Source organism: Euphorbia lathyris, chromosome 3 (assembly GCF_963576675.1).
Source record: "Euphorbia lathyris chromosome 3, ddEupLath1.1, whole genome shotgun sequence".
Lineage (NCBI taxonomy): Eukaryota > Viridiplantae > Streptophyta > Magnoliopsida > Malpighiales > Euphorbiaceae > Euphorbia > Euphorbia lathyris.
This window is the reverse complement of record NC_088912.1, coordinates 75,341,058-75,359,406: the sequence shown is the minus strand read 5'-3', so window position 1 is coordinate 75,359,406 and position 18,349 is coordinate 75,341,058. Positions and strand designations below refer to the sequence as shown.

General features: G+C 36.7%; 1 protein-coding gene and 1 long non-coding RNA gene across 2 annotated transcripts; both read left to right on the top strand.

Annotated features, from left to right (window-relative positions):
• The first annotated feature begins 10,184 nt into the window (after positions 1-10,184).
• LOC136224820 (uncharacterized) lies at positions 10,185-11,788 on the top strand. Its single transcript, XM_066013248.1, has one exon. The coding sequence runs from the start codon at positions 10,339-10,341 to the stop codon at positions 11,056-11,058; it is 720 nt and encodes a 239-aa protein (XP_065869320.1). The 5' UTR covers positions 10,185-10,338; the 3' UTR covers positions 11,059-11,788.
• A 2,025-nt stretch (positions 11,789-13,813) lies between these two features.
• On the top strand, positions 13,814-17,549 carry LOC136224821 (uncharacterized). The gene is made up of 3 exons (XR_010686629.1): positions 13,814-13,923; positions 14,264-14,665; positions 15,988-17,549. It is a non-coding gene; the product is annotated as an uncharacterized lncRNA (long non-coding RNA).
• Positions 17,550-18,349: the final 800 nt, after the last annotated feature.

The window sequence follows — 18,349 nt, the reverse complement described above, 5'->3', positions numbered from 1 at the left end:
ATGAGTTAAATAAAAACAAGAGGCCAAATTTAAACAGATTATGAAAACGTTTGGTTTGCTCCCTTTTGGATTCTCTTGGTAGGTCGAAGAGAATAAAAACTTCTGAACAAGGAGTAAATCCAAACTTTTCTAACTTTTGAGGAAAAGGTAGTTGATATACACAAGCTTCGATTTGATCATTTATTTCTATCACATGATTTAGGATTTTAGGTTTTGAACCGAGGTTGCTTACCGCTTCCGGTTCCTCACTTACCTTGAGTGATGCATGTGACAGTGGGCTTGGTTCTACCTTTTTGTCGTTCCTCAAGGAGATGGCTTGAGCTGATTCCCTTTGTGGGATTTCTATGTTTTCCTTTATGCCTGGGAGAGCATCTCGGAATTGCTCTTGTATCTCATGGTTTATTTGAGCCAATTGGTTGCTCAAGTCCTTGAAAACCTCCTCGTTGATTGTAAGTTGGGCTGATATTCCTTTCAAAAAGGACAGCACCTCATCTCGTGAGCTAGAGGGTTGTGGAGGAACTTGGCTTGCTTGTTCGTAAGGGAACATTCCCAATTCGTTTTCCCTGTGCTCATTAACAAACCTATTTGGAGGCCTCAACATGTTAGGGTTCCCGTAGGGCAGATTTGAGTGTTGAGGTCTCCTCCAATCACTACCATAAAAGCTGTAAGAAGTGGGGTTAAATTATACCTTTGGTGATTACCCACAAAACTTACACTTTCATTGGTGTTGAGGCTCAGTTTCGCCATCAAGATATCCATTTTCTTATTTAACTCGGCCATGGAGGGATTGGGAGCCTCATTCTTCAGGGCATGAATGTATTGTCTTGATGGGATAGTAAACTTTTGAGCTTGCCACTTGACTCTTTCTTGCCAATTCATTGATCAGAGAATGCTGAGAAAAAGTGAAGTTCTAGCACAAAAGTTGATAAGTAAAAGTATATAGTTATGAACAAATACAAAAGATATGAACAAGTATAAAAGTTATAAAGAATTATATATAAACAGGTATAAACGATATAAACAAAGGATATTAAAAAAAGAATGCCTAAACTAACAAATCAACCTTCGGTTCTATATTGCAGAAGAAATAAATCCCCGACAACGGCGCCAAAAACTTGATGCGCCTCGCGGCATTCGGTACCGCAAGGCTCACTAAGGGATAAGTGTACCCCGTCATTATCAAGTAATAAATCTGGAAAGTCCAGGTATCAAATCCACAAGATTTATTTACTACAAGTATCGAGCTACTTGGTCTCAGGTGTTATCTAGGCTGAGTGGGTTTTGAATTGGTTTTGTTTAAGTTAATCTACTCCTAGTTGAATTATGCTACTCCTAGCTAAGTTATACTAATTCGAACTAAGTTATTCTACTCCTAACTAAGTTATTCTACTCCTAATTAAGTTAAACTACTCCTAGGTGATCTTTCACTAATGCAATTACCCGAAGGAACATGGTATGAACAATAATGATGAAGATAGATTATTAGGTCAATAGATTAAAAAACCTAATCTAAGTCACTTGTATTCAAGGTGATTAACCCTACTTACCCTCCTGAAGTCTCTAGTGCGTGATTCCCTTGTAAGGCCAAAACTAGGTCTAAGGCTCAGCAATTTGGGTTTAATCAACTAAGAGGCCGTCAATCTCCTAGGCTCTGACTAGGTCAGATTCAGCTCGCAATATGTGCCTACTAGATTTTGGGGCTTTTGAATGAGTTAAACCAATTGAATAAAGCGTGAGACAAAGATTAAACAAATAATCATAGAACAAAACAAGAGCTAAAATATCATTAAAGGCGAAGAATATTGTCACGGGATACAATTAGCCTAGGATTCATAGACTGTATCAAAGGGTACAAACATAGTAAGATAAAAGGTGATACGAAAATCCCTTTCAGGGAACCTGTCTACCCTGCAGCCGGTTTCCTAGGTCTTAAGGACGGACCTTGAATAATTCTCGATGGATGGAGCTTCGGAGCTTCTTCAATGGAGGTTGAAGGAGATGGAGAAGGTGGAGAGAATTCTTCAAGGATGAAAAGCTAAGGTAATTTACAATAATGAAAGATATCTAATTTACAATTGGAAATTCCTATTTATAGACGCGGTTCGGGCCCTCTTTCTGACCTAATTCGTGTCCTTTTGCAGGTGGGAAGACGTGGGGCCGATTGTGACTTCATGGGGCTGGGAATTAGTCTTTTGACTGATTCCCACAGGTCAGCTCGGCGAGCTGGGCGAGCCAGCTCGCCCTGAGGGCCTGCTCGGCGAGCTGGCCTACGAAGGCCAGTTCGACGAGCGGTTTTGCCCAGCATGCCTTTGCGCGATCGCTGGATATCCCAAAATATAATTTTCGCCCGAACTCATTCCTGCACATGCACGAAAACTCCAAATAGCATTAGTCCCAGGGCTAAATTGACCCGCCAATCGCTCATTTTGAGCAAACACTCCATTTGGTACGACTTTTGGCGGATCAAGTAGCTATAAAAGATAATGGAAATTTAACATACATGCTATTTTGGCCATATTTGCCTAAAATAACCAGAAAACAAGCCTAAACAACGAAAAGTAAATAAAACATTTCCAATTTCTAACTAACTCACACAAAAGCATATAAATGCGAGAATTGCTCGCTTATTCATGAAATAACGCTAAAAACCGTCCTAAAACCGTACCCAAAGATAGGGGTTTTTGACCCCTATCACCCATCTTGGGCGAATTTATTCCCAGAGGCGTCCTTATTGTTCCTTTTTATGAGCATCTTCGACCATCATCCTATTGAGCTTTGTACGACCACCCCTTCATGATCAAGGGTCAAATGAAGGTTCAGGATTGAAAACAGCTGGTTCAAAGAGAGTGGATTCATGGAATGTGTTATAAAATGCTGGAGCGAAATGTCTAAGATTCACTTATATAAGCGACTGGTGGATAGCGCACAGGCAATGCAACGATGGAGAGGTAATTTTGCTCAGAAATTCTCTGCAGGGATTAAACAACGTAACCAGGAACTGACTGATATCATACGGAACCCTGATTTGAATAGGTCTATGCTGGCTACAGAAAAAAGAGTTGAGTTTAACACCTTGTTACAACAAGAGGAAGATTATTGGAGGCAACGCGCTAAAGGGTATTGGTTGCAAGGGGGAGATCGTATTAGTGATTTTTTCCATAAACAAGCGACGGACAGAAAGCGAATTAATAAAGTGATAAAATTGCAGCGGGATAATAGTACTTGGGCGGAATCACAATCTGACTTGCGAGAGGTTGTACTGAAGTACTTTCAGTAGCTATTTGATGACCAGACCAGTATAGCGTCGGATGAACTCAGTATGGAAGCAGTGACAGATCGGGTAACTAACAGCATGAACGCGAGTTTAACAGCTCCATTTACCTTGGCATAATTCACAACGACTACTTTTTCTACGCTCCCTGACAAGTCCTCTAGTATAGAAGGGTTAAATCCGGCTTATTATCAAAGGTTCTGGACCATAATTGGTGATGTTGTGTTCAATTCATGCAATCAATGGCTACTTACAAGTAACTTCCCACAACATATCTTCCAAACTACTGTTGTTCTTATTCCTAAAGTTGAAAACCCTAGTGCAATGAAAGACCTGAGGCCTATATCGCTCTGTAATGTTATCTACAAGATCATGGAAAAGGTCTTGGCCAACCATTTAAAGCGTTTACTCCCCATCATAATCTTAGAGGAACAATAAGCCTTTGTACCGGGACAGTCAATATCTGATAATGTTATTATTGCTTTCAAGCTCATCCATACCATGAAGCGGAAGATAAGGGGTAAGCAGGGAGGGGTTGCATTCACACTTGACAGTAGTAAAGCCTATGATCGCATTCGATGGTCCTATCTGCAAGCTATATGGAGAAAATAGGCTTTCATTCAACTTTTGTGAAGTGGATTATGCAACGTGTCCAAACTGTTAGTTACCAATTTCTCATTAATGGGGAGGAGGTGGGGTCGCTCTACCCGATAAGAGGATTGAGACAAAGGGATCCCTTATCACCATACAACTTCATCCTTTATGCAGAAGGCCTGTCAGCTATGTTGAAACAAGCAAAAGGGTTGGGAAAAATCCAGGGACTGAGAGCTAGTTTGCATGGGCCACAAATTTCTCATATGTTATTTGCAGATGACAGCTTCTTTTTTATCAGAGCAAACACGATTGATGTGGTGGCTATGATGGAAATACTGGAGAAATACGAAATGGCATCAGGGCAATCAGTGAATTGCCAGAAGTCCGGAATCCTATTCAGTCCAAATGTACCCACACAGGACCAACTAGCACTCAAAACTATCCTAGGTGTTACTGCATCGCTCAATACTAGAAGATACATGGGCCCCCCCTCCCTCATTGGAAGGAAAAAGAGATATGTCTTCAGTTATCTACGGGATAGACTCTGGCAAAGACTTTTTAACTGGCATAGTAGATTCCTCTCACAGGCAGGTAAGGAAATTCTTCTCAAAGCGGTAGCGTAGGCTATCCCAACTTACTGTATGAGTATTTTCTTATTGCCGGTCTCTCTATGTGATGAACTCCAGCGAATGATGAATTCATTCTGGTGGGGCTTTAGTACGGCTAGGAAGCATATTCACTGGGCGGCCTGGAATAAACTGTGCCTGAGAAAGGAAGAGGGAGGAATGGGTTTCCTCCATCTTGAATCGTTTAACTTGGCATTACTTGGGAAACAATCTTGGAATTTGATTACTAACCCAAATGCTCTGTCCAAAGCAAAATATTTCCATGAAGGGACATTCTAGACGGCTTCTTTGGGTAATAACCCGAGCCTAGTTTGGAGGAGTATGTTAGAGTCGAAGTCTATTCTTACTAAGGGATGCCGATGGCGAGTTGGTGATGGCAGAAATATCAACATATGGACTGAACCATGGATACCGAATAGGTCGCAATTCATATCCACTTCGATGACTCTAGCTGGTTTCGAGGACTATAAGGTGGCTGATCTTCTGGATGAGGGTCATGAGAGGTGGAATTTTAGTCTGCTGATGGGGATTTTTAACCCGGAAGATATGGAAGAAATCCTCACTTTACCAGCAGGTTATACAGGGCAGAATACGCTATAATTTGGCACTTTGATCAGACATGGAGATATAAAGTAGGTCTGGATACCACATAGCTTTCGAGCACTAGCTTGGGGAGGAATGTACCGAGACACAGAAAGAGTGGGCTATTATCTGGAAATTCAACATACCCCCACGAGTGAAGGTTTTCATGTGAAAGCTTTGTGCTGGTTACATCCCCACTTGTGAGAATCTGTCATTGCAAGGCATTGCGATTCCAAACGAATGCGTTGTGTGTGGAGCGACAGGTGAACACCGCTTGCATGTGTTTATCGATTGCAAGTACATGGAGGAATGTTGGAGGGAAGCGGGTATGAGCTTGATTGATACTCACTTGGATGATTTTGAGGAATGGTGCGGCGTCTAGTTGAAGGGATTTCAGCAAGTAAAAGCTCAGGAGGAGTTCTGTCTAATACTCTGAGAGATATGTGCACAAAGAAATAATTCCCTATGGAACGCTAAGCTGCTACCGGCGCAGCAAGCAGTCCAACCTGCAAAACAATTTCTGTCTGAGTTCCAACATTTCTCTCTTGGGGAGCGTGAGGGCCAGTCGTTGCCGAACAGTTGTCTGAACATGTATTGGCAATTACCTCTAGTTGGCGGCCTAAAAATAGTCGTAGACGCTGTAATTAACGAACAAGGCTGTCAGGTAGTCTTTGGTGTAGTCTGTCGAGATAGCCTGGGGTGGATACGCAGCTGCTGGATGAAGGTTGTTCAGGACAGATGGACATTGCACATTGCAGAAGCCATCAGCCTATATGAAGCACTCAACTGGGTACAGGAGCAGCAAATGCAGATTGCCACGGTTGAAATGGACGCGAAGAGTGTCATGGATGCTTTCTACAATGCTTCACTTAATGCTTCAGAGCTAGGAAGCATCATACTGAGGTGTCGTGCTATCGTGATGCTGTGTCACAACCCCACCATCTCCTATGTTAAACGCCAAGCAAATGGTGTTGCAGATAGATTAGCAAGGGAGTCTTTTTACTGGCCTAGTCCATGTCTCTGGGATTAGACCTGTTCATAGGATGGTCGGGCTGGTCTTGGGCTGGGCCTAACCGGGCTTGCCACATAATTACTTTGTCCAAGCCCAACTAAGTCACACTATATTTACATCGGGCTCGGACCGGGTTGGACCAAGCTAAAAGAACTAATTCCCAAGCCCAATCCGGCCCGACCCAACTAATATCTTTGTATTTTTTAAAAATTAAAATTAAACTAAAAAATTATACAATAAATATAAATAATAAAAGGGTAATTAATTTATTAGTCCCTATATTTTGACAAAACACATTGTTTAGTCCCTGTATTTTCAAAAACACATGGTAAGGTCCCTAACCTTTTTCTCAGTGAACTGTTTAGTCCTTCCGTCTGTTTGTTAGATTTTTTTACCGTTTATGACTTCGGAAATGACTAAATTACCCTTTACTATTTACCTTCAAACTTCAGAAGAGGAAATCCAATTTAGAAAAAGAAACTATTTGTATGGAGAACAAGAAAAAGAACAGACCCAATGCTTATGAATTTGAGAGATTAAGAAGAAAATCAAGAAGAATAACACTCAAAGTTGATTTCAGATGCATTAGAGTTCAAAGGAAAAGAAAATAAGGAAAAGAAGAACGCAAATCCAAATTGACTAACAGAATCTTCATGAGAATCTAACGGCAGGGACTAAATAGTTCACCGAGAAAAACGTTAAGGACTTTACCGTGTGTTTTTGAAAATACATGGACTAAACAGTGTGTTTTGTTAAAATATAGGGACTAATAAATTAATTACCCATAATAAAATACAACAAATTATTTTAGAGGATTATTTCAATAAAAATCAATTAACGCAATTCTAAATAAAAACATACTTTTTTTATAGTAATAAATAAAATAGTAACAAAAATATGTACATGTTCACCAATTCTAAAAAATATATGGTTTGGAAATTTTTATGTTGAAGAAATTTAAAAATTTTATTTTTGGAATATAAAGTTTATTAAACTACAAAAGTTATTAAATTAAAATTATTATTAAAGTTTCAGGCCGGATTGGAGTGGACCTGAGTTTTGAGACAAATCCCAAGCCCAACCTACTCTATATGCGGGCCTAAGCGGGCTTGGGCCGGGCCAGACATATTACAAAACATATACGTCCAAGTCTAGTCTTTGAAGAGCGGGCTTAGACGGGCCAGTGTGCTTTTGAACAGGTCTATATGGGATTCAGCCCTCTCATTTTGTGAGATCACTGACTGTTTCCAATGTAACGCATTCTTGATTTATAAATGGCAAACATTTGGTTTCAAAAAAAATTAATCTTTTGAAATTCAAAATAAAAGAAGAATTTTTAGAAAAGAAAAACATTTAAGTCCAAAAAAATAAAAAAGTCTTATATAAAAAAGTCTTATCTAGTTATTTTTGGAAAAGACAATTTATACCAATGTTGCACTTTGATATATTGATAGGTTGGACCGGATCGGGTTTAATTGGACTTGAAATGTAATTAGCTTGTTCAAACTCACCCCAACTCATAGTATAATCGTATTGGGTTTGGATCGGACCGGACCAAATTTATAGAACTAATTCCCAAATTTAGTTCGGCCAGGCCGCCAATTAATATATTTTATATTAAAAAATTAAATTATGATTAGTTTTAGAAATACAATTAATTAATTAAATATGGAGTAAATAAAAAAAGTTAATTAAATTTGTATCAGATTTATAACACATACACTTTTTAATAATAATTTAATACATATTACTAACATATTAAGGGAAAATTACACAGAAATTCATCTTTTAAAATCTATTTAAAACTATGTAAAATCATAATTTTGGATTATATCAAACTAATAAAATCAGTACTTTTAATATATTTTAAGGATTGAAATTTATAAATTAAAAATCTAGAATATATTTTTTAAGGTTTATGATTTATGAATTGGAGTCTACAATTTTTAAATTATGATGTAAAAACATAATGTGTAGAGAATAATGATATATTAAGAATTAAGTTTGGTGATATGATTTAGTTGTAATTTTATAATCATATATTTGACCATTTTATTAACTGGTAACCTTATATTTTATAAAATACTAATAGTATGTATGAATTCTCTTTCAATTTCAAAAGAATATGCATACGTATTATATACATTGAATTAAAAAACTTTAATCTACGGAAAATTAAACTAATATATTCTTTCAAAAAAAAAAGTTAAAAAATAATATTATATATACTTATAAAGTTGAATAGCATGAACAGTGTCAATTCCAAATTTTTTTCAATTTGCCCCTATAGTACCTTTCAATTCACTTTCCAATTTTGCACAATTTTTTTTTAATTCATTCCCATCACCCTTCCACTTACATGCATCTTTCCAATTTTGCCCCTAATTACATCAACCCACCTACAAGAAAACGACAACGTTTTTTGCTTTGCAAGAGGGTTAATTACATCCATGGCCACCGAACTTTATCATTTTAATATTGTAACCACTGAACTTTAATTTTTAACAATATGACTATCGAACTTTATACTTTTTAACACTGGTGGTCACTCAACACCTCAAAACGACCGTTGACGGTCTCAAAATAAATAATTCGAAGAGTTAATGATATTCAAATGAACTTTAGCTCTTAAAAGTTTTCGTTTTGAGGTCATTTATGTGTTGTTTGGTTAGGAGAGAAAGTAAATTTTTAGAAAGAGAAAGCTCCAAAAAAATGTGATTTTATGGTAAATTTTATTTCGAACAACTTTAATTCTTGAATATTTTCATTTTGAGGTCGTTAACGGTCATTTTGAGGAGTTAGTTAAAATTAAGTGACTACCGATGTTAAAATGTGTAAAGTTCAGTAGTCATAACGTTATGCATTCTAAGCCTTTATATTATTTTTGAATATTCATTATTAGATCCAAACTTACTAAAATTTTAAAGTGAAAATTCTAAGCATTCTAAGACTAGGGCCCTGTTTGGGAATTAGCTGTTAGCTGATTACATTATCTGTTAGCGGATTACATTAGCTGATTTGACTAGCTGATTTGATTAGCTGTTTGTGTAGACCTGTTTGGTAAAAATTAGCTGATTGATAATAGCGGTTTGTGAAAAAAAAAACGAATAAGGGCATTAATTTTGGCGCAGGAGAAGAGGGAGTCTATCTATTAGGGTTAAAGAAGTCCATTAATTTTAATATTGCAAAACGCTAATTGAAAAAGCTCATTTTAAGAGCTTTTTCTAAATTAGCGTTTTCATCCCAAAACTCTCTCCCAAACCTCTCTCCACCAAACACTCCAATTAGCGGTTTTAGTGGTCAAACCTCTAAAATTGGTCAAAACCGCTCTTTTTATCCCGCTCTTTACCAAACAAGGCCTAGATTTAATAAGTCAGAGTATAAAGATGAATAACCAAATTCATTTATTTGGTTATGCAATATCCAATGAACACTACTACTAATATTAATAATTTACTTTTACATAAATGCGCTCCTTAATTTTATCATAATTTTATAACTCGAATTGGAATTTTGTATTATTACTACTACTTCGAGTTTTCTGATCTTATTAAAAATTTCTACTTTAAAAGTTTTCTCAACCCAACCCAATCCTTCAACCAAGAACAAAATTATTGACATAATTTAATTTTTGCGCTAGCTGTTTTTAATTTTTGGACTGTCAGGTTTTTAACTTCGGATATTGATTTGGTTAAGTAGACGTTCAGTGTAGAAAACCTTTGTGTTTTTAATTATTATAGGGAGAAAATCTGCTGTCCCCATTTCGGTGTCCCCTTCCATGTCCCTCTCACAAAAAGTGGCCCCTTTTAATCATGTGGGTCCTCTTGACTCATAAAATATATTATTTTAATTAAAAGGGGCCACTTTTTGCGAGAGGGACATGGAAGGGGACACCGAAATGGGGACAGCAGATTTTCTCCCGTTATTATATATCTATTGTAACTAGAAACATAACTATACTACTACCAATCACGTGGTTCAAGTGGTTAAAATACAAATCAATTTAATAAAAATTAATACGTTATTAGGTATCTTTCTAGCATAATATAAAGACAGGTTATATTATATATTTGATTTTGAAAGTTTGAACGGAGTGGATCAAACCGGCCAAAATATAAACTGTAAGAAAACCATTCTCTATCCTCTAATTTCGATCGGATTCGTATACACTTCACTATTCCTGTTAGGCTTAGGTTTACTATTATTTAAATACTGCTTCCGGGTTTTTCACAGTGATTACGATTGAAACAAACATGGCGATAGATCAGAGGAGGCACCGAAACAGAGATGAGGATTTGGGTAAGAGCGGGGGAGTTTACATCCCACCTTTTAAATTGGAGCCGATGCCGATGCCGATGCGGATGATTGTAGAGGATGAGAGGTTAAGTTGGGAAGCTCTTCGTAAGAGTATCAACGGTGTCGTTAATAAAGCTAATGCCACAAACATAAAGAATATCATCCCGGAATTGTTTGCTGAAAACTTGATTCGAGGAAGGGGTCTTTTCTGTAGAGCTTGTATCAAGTCACAAATGTCATCTCCAATTTTCACTGATGTTTTTGCTGCCTTAGTCTCTGTGGTGAACACCAAATTCCCTGAGGTGGGTCAGCTATTACTAAGAAGGTTAGTGTTTCAGTTCAAGAGAGCTTATAAACGAAATGACAAGCCTCAATTGCTAGCTGTTGCCAAATTCTTAGCTCATTTAGTTAACCAGCAAGTAGCTCATGAACTCATTGCCCTAGAACTGCTTGCTGTTTTGCTGGAGAATCCCACTGATGATAGCGTTCAAGTAGCTGTGGGGTTTGTCGCTGAGTGTGGGTCTTTACTGCAGGACGTGTCACCCAAAGGTCTTGATGGAGCATTTGAGCGCTTCCGAGGTATTCTCCATGAAGGACAAATTGACAAGAGGGTTCAATTTTTAACTGAGGGCCTATTTGCCATCAGAAAAGCCAAGTTTCGGGGATCCCTACTTTGAATGACCGCCTCGCAGATCCTGCTATGCAAGACTCGTATGCCTCAATTTTCCCTAAAGACAATCCAAAGAACACACGATTCTCAATTAATTTCTTCACATCCATCGGCCTTGGTGGTATAACTGAAAATTTGCGAGACTACTTGAAGAATAGGCCGCTGTTTATCATGCAACAGAAAAAACCCAATGGTTCTCAATCAGATGACTCAGATTCTGAGAGAAGCAGTAAGCGGAGGAGGAGAGATTAGTGACATTTTTTTTTTGTTAAGCTGACTTTGAGAGGCTTGTTTGTTAACATTGTCATTCTTTTATATTAATCTCAGTGGCATGTGAAGATATAGCAGAGTAAATACATGATCAAATAGTTTTCATTTTGGATTTTTAATATTTGAGTTTCACTTCTGTCCATATTTTATTATCTGCTTTAATTTCATAACACCATCAAGTTGCTTCTTGTTTCTTAATCTAATGGGAGTTAATGCAATATTTTTACTCTTCCAAATTCCAGACATATTGACTGGGAGGTTGCTTTTATAATACACATGGCTTACTTTTCATATATAATACTATACACTCTGCTGCTATATTGTGAATATTTCAGCATCATTGTTAAGCTTAAGTTAGTATTACTATTATAGGCTTCAACTGATCTTCTAATTTAATTCCCAAACTATACATTCTGATTCTGATCAGTGAATTAAAATCTAATGAAATTCATGGTCTCTCTCTCTAATTTATTAATTACCCCACGAGACCCTGAGCTGGAATCCTCTGACCCCGATGTAATAGTCTCTTCAAAGCTTGTCTCCTCCGGACCTTTGCGCTTTTCCCCCCACCAGAAAGGGTCTGCAGCATTTCTTGGCTTCTCTCCACGCACCGTCTTAATCTAACTACCCAATCTGATTTATTTCCAAATGTTGTTCCAAATCTGTTGAGTTGTTTTCATGCAGAGTTACACATCTGGTTGGAGCTGAGATTCTCCGTGACACAATTGCTGCAGATTTAAGCTTCGCAGTCATGATTGAGGTAAAATACATTCAACATTCGTTAGAGTCATTTACTTGTTTATGTTGGTTTTTGTGTTATTGATATTTCTAGATTCAAGATCAAACAACAAACTCAGATTTGCTCTTTGATTTCCTCTTGAGTATTTTGCTTATAATGGTGTGTTAGTTTTCTTCCTTTAGTGTATGAGAAATGGGTTTTATTGAGCAAGAAAAAATATTCCCATTTTTTCTTCTTATTCCTCTTGTTCTAGTTTTTGTTACAGAAGTTTCCGATTCTGTAAATTACACAGCTAAGGGTTACAGACAACAACATGGTTGTTAAGCTGAAATGACTTGAAAACTATTTAAGATAATATTTTGATGATGATGGTTCACAAACTGTTCAAATATTTTTAGTAATAAATAAGGTCTCTCCTTTTTGCGCTTCTTTTTCATTTTCCACTAAATTTTGCATCACAAGATTCCTCGGTTTCTAGTTTAAAATCTTTTGGGTTCTATAAAAGTTCATATTTTTAGTTGTTTGAGATGGTGGGATAAAGTGTGTCACTCAGCTGCCAGAGGTTTCTATTAAATCTGTTTCACATCCTAATAGTAATTAGTTGGTTTATGGTGCTAAAGAATTTCTTGTTCTTGTGATTGCATGTTTAATTTCTTATGCAACTTAACAAGCTTATTCTAATTAATAACTGATCCAATTTCTAACACTTCTTAGATGTATCGTGTGGACATTATGTAGGCGAGGACGGCCTGTGATGGTCAACTGCGTGGAAAACTGCTCTTTGGGCACGCTTAAGCAACAGTTAGGATGGCTAAGCATTTGATTAAGTTGGTGGATCCAGATGATGAGGTAGCTCTTGAAGGTGCACTGTACAGCAAGTTATTTGCAGCACACCCTCCTTTTCAGATTGATGCCTAATTTGGGTAAGCTGCATTGTTTATCTCGTCAATGAAAATATGCTAAGACCATCACTCTTAACAGCTGCAATCAATTCCAACCCAACTTGAAAACCCTTGAATAACACTTGAGAAATAAAACAAACCTGCAGTTATTGGGTCCTTTTGTCATGTACAGAGCCTTTTTGGTTTATCTTGCGTTTAGTTTTTACATGTTCATGGGTATGGGCAGGCTCAAATCGGGCTAACCGGATTTGATATTTAACTACTTTGTCCAAGTCCATTTTGTATTAGAGAAAGTACAGTTTGATTTGGGCCTTTACTCTAGTCTTTCTTTGAATTCTAGGAGCATTTGAGCGGTTCCGCGACATTCTGTATGAAGGAGAAATTGACAAGAGGGCTCAATTTTTAATTGAGTGCCTATTTGCCTATTTGTACTCCTAATATATAAAAATATATTAAAGCAGTAAAAATGAAAAAATGACAAATTTCCTTTTGGTATTTTTGTTGTGTTATTCATTTTTATTTTTGGTTTAGGCTTTTGTTGAATGAGATCGATGTGATCATTCACGGTATTTTTTTACTTTTATTTAAGTTATAAAGGAGGAATTATTGGGTATGTTTGTGCCTCTATATTGAGTGATACATGCAGTAATTCAAATTGTAAACTTTTATTGAGCTTGTTCTTTTATTGACGTCGCTAAGCATTAGCGTTGCGGGCTTTTGCAAAGCGAAATGTGCGTGGTAAATAGGCCTGAAAATATGGACATGGTGATGAAGGACCTTTCTTATACTGTTCATATATTATATGACTTTGGTCAAGCTGTGTACTGAACTATTTGCTTTAAATGCTCTCATATTGTAGGGGTCAAGTTGCACATGAAATGCTGTATTTGAATTTTACCAGCAAAATTGCATGAAACTCTTCCGATTGAAATAAGAGCCAAGATAAGGATACACTGTTAAGGTCAACATATAAACAAGATGATAATGATTTTCTTTGATGTGATTTTTAACTTTTTTCTACTTCATTGGTAAATTGTAGATTTTCATGTGAAGTGCTGCATTCCTATATTTTTTTGCAAGGCAATTCTTTTTATCTTGTAAATCAGAACCTGTGATCATTTCTTTTGCCAATTACCAAAAACTTACCATTTTTTCAATACATAATCAAATTATTGAGAAAATGCAAGTATGCTATGCAGTTATTTATGTTGTGGAAGGAAACAAAGCCCTACATGATTCTATTAAACTTTTCTGCTTAATATGATTAGTTTTATAAAATTTGGATGTATTTTTTTGTGTAGGAACTGTCCTAGCATCTTAGGATCCGTACTTTGAATGAGCGCCTCACAGATCCCGGTATGCAAGACTCGTATGAGTCAATTTTTCCTAGAGACAACCAAAGAAGACACGATTCTCCATTAATTTCTTCACATCGATCGGGCTTGGTGGTATAACTGAAAATTTGCGAGAGTACTTGAAGAATATGTTGTGGCTTATCATGCAACAGCAAAACCTCGTTTCAGAATGAATCTGAAAGTTCTAGCTCATCAGGCTCAGAATCCAATGGTTTTGAATCAGAAGAGTCAGATTCATTAAGTTCCGACGACGATGATGAAAAACGCATGAAGCGAAGGGGAAGAGGTGACAGAGATGAAAGAAGCATGGAGCGGATCAGAGATTAGGGACATTTTTTCTGCTGCAAGGTTAGAAAAATATTTTATATCTTGAATGATTTTGATCTTTATTTGAAGCAATCATGTAAATATGGATTGTATTGGAAGTAACATTTGTAGTTTTCTTGGATTGTATTTTGGTGTTCCATGTCAGTCAATTGTGGAGTAGTTAAAGTTAGTTCTATATGATACGTATTTAGCAGAAATTTTGTATTTGTTTAAATAACTATACAAAATTTCATAACTAGAATCTATTGAGACCCATCTTCAAGAGCCTTCAGATTCATTTGTTTGAAAACTTGGAATTCATGATCTAGGTGGTGACTTGATGTCTTTTCTTCCATGATTATTCAAACCAATGAATTTGAATAATTATGGAGGAAAAGATATCAATTCACCAGCCAGATCATTAATTCCAAGTTTCTAACAAATGAGTCCGAAAGCTCTTGAAGACGAGTCTCAATAGAATCTAGTTATAGTTTCTTAAACAAATACAAAATTTCTGTTAAATATATGTTGGACAGAAGAAGAGTATATTTTACATAATCATGGGCTCAGTCAATTGGAATCTACAAAGAGAGGAGTAGGTCATAGATTAGAGATTTGAGGTCACTGTAGAATCAGATATTATGATGTATCTAAGTACATGCTTGATCTAACTGATATTAAATGCAAAGCTTATCATTAGGTCAATCTCTCAATTCTGTAGTTTGGTTCTTCCTTGTGAAATTCTGATCCAAATTGTATTCTAGGGTATCATTTGGAGATTTCCTCTTTTTTTTTTCTTTGGCTTGTTCTACTTCCTAGTTGGCTTTCTACGTACATGCAGATATTATGATATTAGGATCTCCCTGTTCCATGATATTTAATCTTTTAATTGCTGGGTCTAACAGGCACAACCATATTTTGGAGTCTTTGTGACTTGGACATGCAGATCCACTTTCCTGCTGGTTACTTATGAAGCATTTACTCACTAATTGCTCATTTTGAACCTCTTTTTCTTTAGGAAGATATTTAATTGAAATATTCTGAATCATGAAGTTCTTTTTTTGGTTCTTTTCGACAGTGATATTGAGATGCTTTTGAGTTATTTTATCAAGAGCAAACAATATCTTATTCCAGCAATGATTGTTATTTTTATCTTATTTTGCTAGGAAAGTCTGGACTCTTGATGATGATTTGCGTGTATTGGAAGCTGAATATTTAGTTTTGTGGTTTTGTGTGCTGCATTATTCGTCCGACCAGAACTGTTATCTCAAATCCTTTACATATTACTACTTTCGAAATTGAAGCTTCTGTTTTACAACTTATAGATTGCAGTCGCTTACTCTTTTTCACTCTCCTCTTTGCAGGGTATCTAGATATGTCTGATGCAAATTCAGCTCCAACTGAATTAAAGATTGAACCCCAAAACCTATTTTCGGAGCCAGTCAGGATTATTGAGGAATATCCAGCTCGTGCTGAGGGTGATCTAAAAAAGAAACATATGGTATGTTTAAACTGGTTGCTTTCTGAAAAACCCCTAGATTCGGAAACTGAGCTTGCACTTGGGTTTCTGGATCATCTTATGATGGGAACTCCTGCATCTCCCTTGAGGACAATCTTGCTGGAAAGTTGTCTAGGAGATGCCATTATTGGTGGTGGGGTTGAGGATGAGTTTCTTCAGCCTAAATTTAGTATTGGATTGAAGAATGTTTCTGAAGAGTACATTCAAAAGGTAGCAGAATTAATCATGAGCACGCTTAAGAAACGGTCTGAAGAAGGACTTGAAACTAATGCTGTGGAGGCATCAACGAATGCAACTTAGTTTTCTCTTAGGGAAAACAACAATGGTTCATGTCCTCATGGTTGATCACTAATGTTTTGATCCATGGTATGTTCTAAATTTATCTCCTAACGAATAAGCATTATATTTTAATGCTCAAGTATGCTCAATGTGCATTGTGGGGAAAATGGATATATCATAGGGACCCCTTTAAACCTTTAAAATATGAGAAACCTCTGATGGACCTAAAAGTTCGAATAGCTGAGGAAGGTTCTAAAGCCGTTTTTTCTCCTCTAAATGATAAATTCATCTTGAACAATCCTCATCGAGTAACTGTAGAAATGCAGGTAAGCTGTTTAGGTTTTACACTGGAAATTAATAATAAATGTTTTTATGCCTATATATTAGCTTCATCATATGGAAACATATTATTTCTGTTTCAGCCTGATCCAGAGAAAGCTTCTCGTGATGAAGCTGCTAAGGAAGAAATTTTGGACAAAGTAAAAGCCAGTATGATAGAAGATCTTGCGGAGCTTGCACGTGCAACACATGAACTAAGATTAAAGCAGGAAACTCCAGACCCAGAGGAAGCTCTAAAAACTGTGCCCAGCCTGCCTCTCTTCATGATATTCCAAAAGAACATATGCGTGTTTCTATAGAGGTTAATAAGCTAGTGTTTCATTGGGTGTCTGCTTCATAATACTTTGGGTGGAAAACTTCATTTAGATTTTGTATGCTCTCTGTAGATTTTGTATGAGCTTCTTCCTTTGGTGCCACTTTTCTTGTAAGATATTGCCTTAAAAGATTTTTAAAGATCCTATTATCATTTCCCAATAATGCTAAAATTTTGGTGGTTGCTGTTTTGTCTTTACAGCAAGTTTTTCTTCTTTTCCCTTAGATAGCTTAGAAGGACAGATGGTTGGAAGCTCCAAGTCCATGCATTGCTGGCGCAAGAAGACTGCCATATGCCACGAAGCCTACCAAAGGGTGATGTTCTGACTTTATGATTTATCTGCTGAATTGAGTGTTAAGATTTGGATTTTCAGTATAGACCGACATACATTTGCCATGTTATTGTTTGAGGATGCAACTGTCCTTGAACAAGTATCTGAACAAATATATTGAAGAAATTAATGCTTGTTTTGTTTTGCTGCTGTTTTTAGTAATTGCATTCGAATAACTTCTCAAAATGGTTCATGTGTTTAAGATATAAAATTATAACGCTCGTCTTTTGAAACTACCATTGGTAGGATATGTAATAATCAATTTGAATTTGTAAATAATTGTCACGTATAAGGTCAATTAATGGTTAATATGCTTAGTATGTTGTTTAAGTTCATTATGCAGTCTAAATTATTTGTCACTGTTCTGTTATTTCTTATCAATTCTATGTTGGTATTTTGGGCTGTAGTGGGAATAACAGCTCTGATGTCAGCTGTACTATTGTAACCATTATGAACTCAGCTATAATGGTCATGCCTTTCTAGAGGCAATCTATCAATGAAATATTATCAAGTTTCCTAAACTAATTCAGAACTACTGAGTTCTGGCATGATGCATAATCTGCTCGTGGCTCCAAGCAGCATTAACTTAATATAGGATCTTAATTTCTTGTCATTTATTAAATAAACTCATGTATTAGTAGTCCTTTGAGGGCGAGCCTTGGCGCAACGGTAAACGTTGTTGTCGTGAAGGCTTGCCCCCAGTACACCCTTGTGGTGGGACCCCTCCCCAGACCCTCGCTCAGCAGGGACGCGTAGTGCGACCGGGCCGCCCTTTTTTTTTTTTTTTATTAGTAGTCCTTTATGGGAGAGAAGATGGCGCAATGATGTCTGTGAAATTTAATGATATGCCTGCTATTGTGATTGTGTTGATATTGTGTTTAAAGGATATCAATGCTGAGGATGTTGTAAATCTTATACAACGAATACCAATAAATTCATTAGTAG